Here is a 9944-nt window from a genome sequence, read left to right as displayed (position 1 = left end):
ACCCGCATTTGATTTACCGTTAATCGTATATAAGTTCAATGAAGCGTGCTGTATTTGCGTTCGTGCGTTTAAGTTTTAGTTTATGTGCCTTTAAGTTTATGTGCTCTAACGTCTAGCCAATCAGCGCCGCCCGCATCACTCGGGTTTGGCTTACTTCCTTGGTTTCCTATACGTCCTTTAGTTGTAGTTGCATTGACTTTAAGTTTAGTATGCACGTTTAGTTTACAGCCAGCTTTATATATTCGCTTTAAGTTTATCGTTTCACCAATTATTCTTTCCTATTCCAGATGTATAAGTTATTAAATCCAAAATGATGGTATCATATTAATAGCCGCAAACAGTTTGTAAGTACTTTGTTGTTCCTTTAACGTTGCGTTATTTAATCGTTCTTATTTTGTTATACAGAAAACCATCCGTTAATAAACAAATCAAAAGGGATGCGTTGTCTAATGCGGCAACAATAAAAGAAATTAACTGTCATAGAAGCTTGGCGGTTATAATGATACTCAAACCTTTATTCAAACTAAAGGAGCTGCTTACAAGAAAGCGGGAAAATGGATGACAAGCAATTACTATGGTTTAATTTTTGGACAATGTCATTTACAATTTACAACATTAAAACCTTGCTGACATTCTGCTGTCATAAAATTATTGTGGTTTCAGAATTTACTATTTCATCATTTCAATGCTATATTTTACGTTTCAGCTTACATTGATGCAATAAAGACATTAAATGAAACTGGTTGGGAATGGAGCACAACGCATGACAAGTTTTATTTTAATACCACTCATCGTGGAGTTGATGGTTTGTTTAATGTTATATCATATAATAGATAGGCCTACATGTTAAGTTAGTGTAAGTGGTAGGCTACCTTTATTCACAATTATTTCAATCAAATAAACTTAACTTACCGTTAATTCGTTATATATTTAGTTAAAGAGTGAGTAAGACTACTTTAGCAGGTAAATTGTACCGCTTAATATTTTATAGCCACTGTATTGATAGTATATACTATATACGTAGGTCCATTCATGGTAATGGGTAAATACAATAATTGGCACATTTATTACCCAAATATTGGTGGATATGGAATGATTTCTTCTTACCCTAATCGTTACATATGGATGTGGAGAACAACCGAGCCCTCACTTCAAGCTCATTATATTTGTCAAATAAATGGTAAATATAGATTAATTACTATTATATTGGAACCATTAAATATTTGTATTTCGTAACCGGATTTAAAGCTTGATGCTGCTACCATATACGGTGTGTGTGTCCTTGGGCAAGACACATATTAGTAAATGCTTTCTCTATGGTGACTAATGGATCGTCATTCTTATATAGCAAAAGTTGTATGTTAATATAGGTTGTCAAAGTTGTCACTTTTTTTAAACAACAATACTCATTAACCTGCTACATTTATTACTTAAATTGTTATTAAATTGTGATTGTTAACAACATCTAATTTATTATTATATTAAATTCATAACTTAACGCAATCAAACGTTTGTACATCAAAATAAAAATTTCAATTAAAACAATTCAGCGAGACTTTGTAAGTTTATGCAGGTAGCCTACTGTCTTTAAAGGTTTGTATATAATGAAAGGTGTATGTAAAAATTTACACTCATTAAGTATTATTTTTTAAAAGTTAAAGGGTCCACACTGGTTGCACCCACCGCTGTAAATATAAAGTATGGAGAAGATTCTGTAATCTGTTCATCTCATGGCAGCCCTGGACCACCTGTCTCATGGAAAATGTCAGTTTTAATTATTAAAATAATTCTTAAATAAATAGAGGGTATGAAACAGTTGTTTTTGTGACTTACAGAAACTCAGAGGACGTTTCAATAAACACAAGTGAACCAGTTTATCAAATAATTACCCGACCTACACTGAATGGTAATACCTCATCACGTTTGTATTTTACCCGTGCTTTAAGTCAGAATTCTGGGGTTTATACTTGCAATGCTACTTCTCTTAACCAATCTGCACAAACTACTGTAAAAAGTAAGTTAAAACAATTTATTTTGGTTAGTTTATGTAAAATAAAAGTGTGAAATTGTTATAAATCTTATATTCCGTCGCTGTTAAGCCAAATCTTGCTTAAATGCCAGATTCTCGACAAGGACCTTACCCAAATTATATACACACTGATAGTACAGCAGTTAAACTCTTAACCAGAGAATTCTGATTTTATGCTCAATTCTTCCATCATTATGTCAAGTGTGTGTGTCATTGGACAACTAGCCCTGCCACGCAAGAATAAATAAGTAACATTTATTTAATAACTAAAATATTTTGACCGAGAACTCTAATTGTTGTACGATTCCAGTTTCATTATAACAAAATATATTAATTATTTTCAAATATGCGGCAAATAAAAAAATGGTCCATCCAATAGTGAACAAAAAATACATATAATTCGCCAAATGCTTGCATGATCTTATTTTTCAGTTGACAAACGACCAAGATTACTTGAAAGTAAATTAGAGACATCAACATACGCATGCAAATTTATCGGCGAAACTTCACCTACTGTCTATTGGAGTGTTAATGGTGTCATAGTTAAGGAAAACGTCTCATTTATTACCAACACAGTGTTAAATACACATGAAGTATTGAGTCAAGTTTCTCCCTTATTAATATTTGGAAATAAAGACATTGTTTCGTGTTGGGCAACTACTACCGATGGTTCCTCAAACAAAGTATCAAAAGCTGGATTTTCAAGTAGGGTCATATTCTATTAGTTAATAACTTCATATAATAGCACAGTATTAATGATATCTTAACTATCTCAGATCCTTCAAGCTCAGCATTCATTGTTTCACCTGGTAGTTGCCCTGGTAACCAACTACAAATTAATTGGACAGATATTACCAAAACAACTGGCAACATTGTATATAATGTAAGTGTTACGAATTCAGTCCAAACTTACATAAAAACACTCGCACAATCATCAACAAAGGACAACAATTACTCAATCACCTTTGATAACTTGACACCAAGGACAGAGTATACTGTAAAGGTAGGTTAGTTTGACATCTTCTAATGATATGACATCAGTTGCCGCTTATTTAATCATATCCTGGCAGATACATTTCTTTCCAAAGTATCCAAGTAAAATTGACCAAACACTTGGAAGAACAGCCGGTGAAAAACCAAGTATTGTGTCAGCAAGTGCAAATACAGATTTTAATAAAACTCAATGTTTAATATCGTGGCTAAAAGGACCAGAAACTGGAATAATTGGAGCAAGTGTAAGTTGATGTACACATTTATATTTTCTATCGTGTGTAGATGTACAGAAAATAAACATCATTGAAAGTATTTTTGTAATGCAACAAAAAACTTGTTTCAGATTGTTGTGACAAGCAGTTTAAACAAGAAAGCACTGTATATGTCTGATATTGTAACAACTGTAACACATACAACACTAAGTCAACCATATAATTTTCAAATGGAACCAAATCGCAAACATATCATCACAGTCGCTACTAAGACTTGCTCTGAACTTAGTCAATATATTCTAGTTACAGGAAAATGCATTTCCCAAGTGCAAGGTACATTAAAAGGTTCAATATGTATTATGTTAAATGTGACCAAATATAATAAAGTTGATTTATTTTAGCACCAGCCAACATACCAACTCCCAGAATAGTAGGAAGTTATGCAACCACCTCACATATACAAGTTAATAAAGCTGACGAAACTAACGGACCAATCAGGTGAAATAACACTTGTTGATTATTGCTTTGGATCATTCACATGAATGAATGTACTTGGTTATTATCCTCACATTCAGTTAAGTATCAGGTGTATAATTTTTTGGTTTATGGTTTTCTTGTATGGCTAACAATCTGACAAGCCTTTTAAATACTACTAGGTTGGAGCAATCACCGTTGTAGTGATTTGCATGTAGACGCACAGTCCACGATGGTAACATCATCAGGATTTGAAACTGTTAACCTTTAGTTCTATTGCTAAAGTGCTATGACACAAATGATGAATCTAATGTAACTACTACTGTCTTCCTTGTTTTATATTTAGTTGTTATCTTGTCATCGGTGGTAAAAAAGGAAGCAAGCAATATAGAGATTCCTACACATGGATGGAAATACAAAACATGAAAACAAACTCTAACTCTTCTTCATATTGTGTTGCAGTATTACCAAGGTTAGTTTTAAGCTGACCATTACTGGTCCTGAATCCACAGTAATTAAATATTTAAGCAGCCTTATTAGGTAGCTGATATATTGTTTCATCTAAGGTTTAATGTAAAAAACTTACAATTGGGTTTATCATCAACCACAACAACACAGTGTAAAGTGGACACATCTCATACAATAAGCTGTACCAACAAGTTGATGTCAAGTGGAATCACATACAAGTGAAATTATTTTTCTTAGTTTTATAAAACATATCTGGTCTATAAAAATTATTTTAGATTTCAGGTTGTAACATTAAGTTTAGCTGATGGGGTTTACTTGACACAAACTAGTCAACCAATTGTTGCAACCCCACTTGCAAGCCTGCCTTCAACTTCCAAGACAGTCACAATAGCAAGTAATATCAACATATCTTATTAACTGCATAGATTATGTAACAAAATCATTTGTTTTTAGTTGTGGTTGCTCTGTCTACTTTGGTTGTTTCAGCAGCTGCTTACTTTATTGGAAAACGAAGGTAAAGATGTAGTTTGGATCACTGATTTCCAATTACTAGAATGCTCTTTAAAAAACTTTTTTTTAAATTTGCCTTTAAAAATGTGTTTATAAAGTTAAAAAAGTTGGTGAGCAATGGGTTAACATTAATCTAAAGTAAAAACAATACACAAGTGCATTTTTCTCATTTATAACTGAACAACACAAATATTTTATATATATATATTTATTACACAGGTGTGACTGTTTAAAACAAAGTAGATTGCAAAAGGTTGAATTTGTTCAGCCTGAACAGGCTTTGCAACAAGATGGTACGAACTGTGAAGGTGAATAGTAAATGCATGTGGTTGTTGTTCGTAAGTATTCGTACATCTGCACGTCAGTAAATTAGTTATACATATTCATCCGCACATTCTCAAAACCTGTCAGTAAACGCTGTCAGTAAGTTATTGTTACACTCATGTGTTGACACGACTAACTTATTTTTTCTTTAATAAAAAATAAATGCTAAACTAGTACAGGCATATAAAGAAACAGTAAAATTTCAGAAGCATACGTTAACTTGGAGGTTGAACAGAAACCAAAGTTGAATAAGACATCTTATGAACTATCACCCGGGAATAGTTCCATACAAGGTAATAGGAAGACAACTGTAACTTATGTGAAAACGAAATTTTGTATAGATAAATTAATGTATAAAAATTAAAAGAAGTAAGTGTAGGGCCCTCCTCAGTAAAATATTTTTCTTAGGAACAATAAATTTTTAAACACCTAAGTTAATAAGAGAAAGTAGTAATTTAAATTGTTTTTTTTTCACCCAAAAAAGCTTTGTATCTGTGCCCAATTGGTATGAATGTAATTTATTCATACATATTTACATATGTAACATTCTAAGTCAGTGGCTCTTAAACTTGGGGGCGTGTAACACTCGGAAGGGGGGCGCGAAAAACTATAAAATAAAGTGTTATTACATTGGTGTTCAAAAGGCTAAAATACGACGCACTTAAAAGTTAAATTAAAAAAGCAAACATTTAAGCCTGTTTATAAACCTCTTACACATGCTAAATGATGAGGTGTCAATCCCTATTATGACGCAAATAATCGCCGTGTGATTTGCCGTAATTAATTGCCGTAATTAATTGAGTGTCGTAATTAATTGCCAGGCAAAACAATCGCTATTATGATACAATGAATCCCTACTATTTCGTAACAAACAGTCTACCTGACTAAGAAAAACAAGGTAAATATGAGGCTAAACTACGACGCAAACGTAAACCGAACGGTTATTTGATTTCACTTTTGCGTTGATCGCGATAATGTGTTTTACGTAATAATACAGATACAGTCAACCAGGGGGGTGCGGTTTTAAGCATGTCCAATATGTCAGGTTTGGCTGTGGTAGATCATGGCAGAAATCAATTGAACACCACTGTGATAATTTAACAAAAAGGGGGGGCGCAAGTTTGTTGAGATCTTCATTGGGGGGGCGCGCTTCAAAAAGTTTAAGAACCCCTGTTCTAAGTGATATACATTGAATACAAATTAATATACTTCGTCCTATGTATTACAGATGGATATGTTGAGTTGAACTTAATGATTAAAAATACTGACTTGAGCATTCCAAACACAATCTTTGTGAACAGATGCAAGGAGATGTTGCGTTCTAATGATTTTAAAAAGCAATTTCGGGTAAAAAGCAAAAACTTTATACACGAACACCATTTGAATATAAAAGACGTATGCTTTAGTAATGGCACGCTTGCAAAATATTAAAAAACTTTAAGCTAGATGCTTTCCAATATAATACAATCAACAAAACAAAAGTTTTAATGAAGGTCTCGATTATCAAATTACCTATCTGCTGTTATCTAATACTAAAGCATGCCATTAACATGACATGCCAGAATCAAGATGGTGTCTATTGGTCATTGTTTGTGAACAATGGATGTCAATACTTGTTGTGTATTTATTTGATTTGACCTATACCATATGTTGTTTTATGGTTCATTGTGTTTAAGGAGCTGACAAAATCTACAGATGAAATAAAACTTACAAAGACACATGCTGAACTGCCGGAAAACAAGAAGAAAAATAGATACAACAATATTTTGCCATGTCAGTTGATTTTTTTGTTTTATGCGATCAATGATTTATCATTTGCTTTTCTAGATGATTGTACAAGAGTCATGCTGCGAGGAACATACACAAATCATGGATATATAAATGCAAATTACATTGACGTAAGTTAGTTTGTTGGTTAGTTATTAAAGGAATAACCTACATTTCTGTTGTAGGGTTATTGCCAGAAACATAAGTTCATAGCAACACAAGGTCCAATGGATGGAACAACTGGAGATTTCTGAAAAATGATTTGGCAACAGGAATGTTTGGTTATAGTTATGCTTACTAACACTATTGAAGCTGGCAAGGTAAAATAAATAATGTTGAGTGTTACATACTCTGTGACTTCTGTGATTTTGTTGTTAATTCCTACCTCTTTGTTGTTTTAATTATTATGATCTTTGTAATGTTATTGAAGGATTAAATTTTTCATGTTATGTTTATGTTAAGTTAAATTGTATGTTGTTTATTTGCAGAGAAAATGTACAAAGTACTGGCCTGAACAGGGACAATGCTGCATGTATGATGTATACAATGTTGAAACTGTTAAAGAGGTTGATTGTGGCTCGTATGTTTTAAGAACAATACATATTGAAGAAACCAAAAATGAATATGCAACGGTACAATATTGTTGCATATAGCTGGGTTGCCCAAACTAAGATCTACAGTCTTACTAGAACAAAACAAATTTAGTATATGAACTGTACAGTTATTTAAACTGTCACTAATCTTTGCATGCAGAAGTTGTTCAAGCATGGGTATTCTGTTTCATAACACCCATACCTGCTTACCAGTTACCAAATATGTAACTCTGTGAGTGATATTTTTTTTGTATGGCTGACAATTTGGACTACCCCTATGGAACCTTGTCATGCGCAAGGATACATATGCCCACAAAAGTATCAGTATCAAGCCACAATCTCGTATCTATGATCTAGAGATGGTACTATCCAAAGTCAAATAGCCAACTCCGCTTAAATCACAGATTCCCTGGTGTCTTGCCAAAGTATCCTATCAACAATATTATTTTACGCTAGTTTAAAGAAAATTTAACTCCAAAACATATGGTAAAAAATATTTAAAAATTAGTCCGTGGCCGAAACAGTTTCTGAAAGGTATATCACAAAACAAGTGGGTATATTTTCTGAACTGTTTTGTTATGTTTAGGTATTAAGGAAGATTCAGCAATTCCAATACAAAGAATGGTTAGATGAAAATGTCCCTGTAACCACCGCACATTTGATTCAAATGCAGAAGCAAGTAAACACAAGTCTTTTCGATGGAAAACAATTTCCAATTGTTGTACATGGCAGGTAATGTAATATATTTTTTTCTAGTGCAGTGAGAATGAAACTCAATGGTCATTGCTATAGTCCCACAAATAAATTGGCAAAGTTAATCAACATTCAAAAAAGGCTTCTACTTGATAATAGATAACAGTGGATGTGAGATTTAAATCTAGGTTTTCGGTCTGCAACAATTGTACTGAAAAAAAACATTGTTTCATCGCCTACATTGTTATAAATATTTACCGCACTAATGTGTAATTTAAATAAAATGCATAAATTCACTAATTTTTTTGTTTGCATTATTCTTTACATGCTACTTTAGTAAAACAAACAATTCAACAGAAGATTAAAGTCCACCGCAAAATATTCAAAATTCAAAAAAAATGTCCATGGTTGCAAGAGTTTTTGAAACCCAAATGTACAACAACATTTCTAAAACTTTCTTATATTTGCCACCAATACCACATAAAATCAGTCAACCTTTTCTTGTTTTAACAGTGCTGGAGCAGGTCGTACTGGGGTGTACATAGGGTTGGATATCTTACTCAATGAAACAAAGTCAAAGAATAAAGTTAATGTGTTCAGGACTGTGCTAAACATGAGAAGGCAAAGGATGGATATGGTGCAGAACTTGGTTGGTAAAACTGACTTGTGTTTGCTGCAGTGTTTAACATTTATTTTTTATCACAGGAACAGTATATATTCCTGCACAAAATTCTAAGTGAATGTAATGAACTTGGAAACACAGAATTAAAATGATTTAAAAAAACAATATCTAATCAAAGTCCTTGCTTGGCAGCCATTCGTTATAACATGAGTGTTCTGATTCATACACCTTCTACCATAAATGTAATGAGCAGCTGATCTGTTGCAACTCGACGCCTAAAGTGACGTCACATAACCCAATCCCAATACTTAATTAATCAATGCCAACAGTGCGGATACGACTTATCTCATGAGAGACTTTTCCATGAAAACAAACCCCCCGTTGAACGAGGTTAATGATATCACGTTCAGCCGATGACAGGCCCAAATCGATTCCCTTTTATCGCATGGCGTCACACTGCTGTCACGTGATTCTGTCCGCTATATAATTCGCCTTTTCCCTAACACAATAACTAATAACGAGAAACCACTATCGGCACTGAGACCTCGAGGTCAGTCTAGGTTCATGGCGGGCTCTTACGAGCCTTTGCCCAGCCGTCAAGTAAGCTTTTACCCGATACCGTATCGTGTACTTGTATACCAGAAAAAGGAATAAAACATAGCAAGATATCATGAACTGTTTGGTTTCTGGTTATAAAAGCAATTAGTACTACAGTAGATATAGCACCCCGCTGAAGCCTGTATATGAAGTCGGATCAGCACGGAGTCATATAACCCAACCAGCAATCCTGTATATTCAGTGGGGGCTATAGATCTACTTAAACTTTCTTTTGTTTTTTCTATGTATGGCTGAGAAAATTTTGGACAACATAAGGTTAACGTTTAAGTGTCTTGCCCGATTAACAAGTGTAAATACTTTTCAATGGTTCCATTTGGTTAGAATGCTGTTACTATTACTGAAACAGGCTCTTCTGTATATATAAGGCTATACTCAATTTGCTACAGTGTTGTTGTGAATTACGGGTTTTCTCGGTAACCTATGCTCAATGTATAGGTTCACTTTGTGAGTTAAGTGTATCCTTTAATCAATTATTTTTACATGTTTGCACTTTTATTTATTTATAATGGTGAATAATGCTGGCTAAGCAATAATGATATTAAACACAGGAACTATGCTTTAGTTTATACTTGTGAAACATTGGGTTCGAGCAACTGCTATTCAGTGTCTTGCCCAAGGACCCACACACAAGATAACCTTAT

General features: G+C 33.4%; 2 protein-coding genes and 1 long non-coding RNA gene across 4 annotated transcripts; 2 read left to right on the top strand and 1 right to left on the bottom strand.

Moving 5' to 3' along the window:
- LOC113475243 lies at nt 1–3785 on the bottom strand. The gene is made up of 3 exons (XR_003396987.1): nt 3773–3785; nt 1422–1429; nt 1–505 (listed from the first exon to the last, which is right to left on the bottom strand). It is a non-coding gene; the product is annotated as an uncharacterized LOC113475243 (long non-coding RNA).
- On the top strand, nt 493–9360 carry LOC100176895 (tyrosine-protein phosphatase 10D). 2 transcript variants are annotated; one of them, XM_026839202.1, is made up of 24 exons: nt 493–577; nt 707–805; nt 1025–1180; nt 1656–1764; nt 1836–2014; nt 2462–2734; nt 2806–3032; nt 3100–3264; nt 3366–3567; nt 3636–3732; nt 4055–4180; nt 4275–4394; nt 4452–4570; nt 4630–4690; nt 4906–4994; nt 5217–5303; nt 6239–6357; nt 6687–6783; nt 6838–6908; nt 6963–7097; nt 7266–7409; nt 7957–8102; nt 8577–8712; nt 8769–9360. In XM_026839202.1, the coding sequence occupies exons 1-20, from the start codon at nt 559–561 to the stop codon at nt 7029–7031; spliced, it is 2484 nt and encodes an 827-aa protein (XP_026695003.1). In that variant the 5' UTR covers nt 493–558; the 3' UTR covers nt 7032–7097; nt 7266–7409; nt 7957–8102; nt 8577–8712; nt 8769–9360. The 2 variants fall into 2 exon arrangements, with proteins under 2 accessions (XP_026695003.1, XP_026695004.1); XM_026839203.1 differs by lacking the exons at nt 6239–6357; nt 6963–7097; nt 7266–7409; ... (1 more) ...; nt 8577–8712; nt 8769–9360.
- LOC108949290 (tyrosine-protein phosphatase 27-like) lies at nt 7035–9080 on the top strand. The gene is made up of 5 exons (XM_018816264.1): nt 7035–7097; nt 7266–7409; nt 7957–8102; nt 8577–8712; nt 9015–9080. The coding sequence occupies exons 1-5, from the start codon at nt 7035–7037 to the stop codon at nt 9078–9080; spliced, it is 555 nt and encodes a 184-aa protein (XP_018671809.1).
- Nucleotides 9361–9944: the final 584 nt, after the last annotated feature.

The sequence above is a fragment of the Ciona intestinalis genome, unplaced genomic scaffold (genome assembly GCF_000224145.3).
Source record: "Ciona intestinalis unplaced genomic scaffold, KH HT000171.2, whole genome shotgun sequence".
Lineage (NCBI taxonomy): Eukaryota > Metazoa > Chordata > Ascidiacea > Phlebobranchia > Cionidae > Ciona > Ciona intestinalis.
This window is presented reverse-complemented; position numbering and strand designations above follow the sequence as displayed.

Coding starts and splice junctions, on each gene's coding strand:
- LOC108949290 (XM_018816264.1), top strand. CDS start 7,035: ATGATTTGGCAACAGGAATGTTTGGTTATAGTTATGCTTACTAACACT. Junction 7,410..7,956: donor CCAAAAATGAATATGCAACG/GTACAATATTGT, acceptor TGTTATGTTTAG/GTATTAAGGAAGATTCAGCA. Junction 8,103..8,576: donor CCAATTGTTGTACATGGCAG/GTAATGTAATAT, acceptor TTGTTTTAACAG/TGCTGGAGCAGGTCGTACTG.
- LOC100176895 (XM_026839202.1), top strand. Junction 1,181..1,655: donor TTATATTTGTCAAATAAATG/GTAAATATAGAT, acceptor ATTTTTTAAAAG/TTAAAGGGTCCACACTGGTT. Junction 3,033..3,099: donor GGACAGAGTATACTGTAAAG/GTAGGTTAGTTT, acceptor ATATCCTGGCAG/ATACATTTCTTTCCAAAGTA.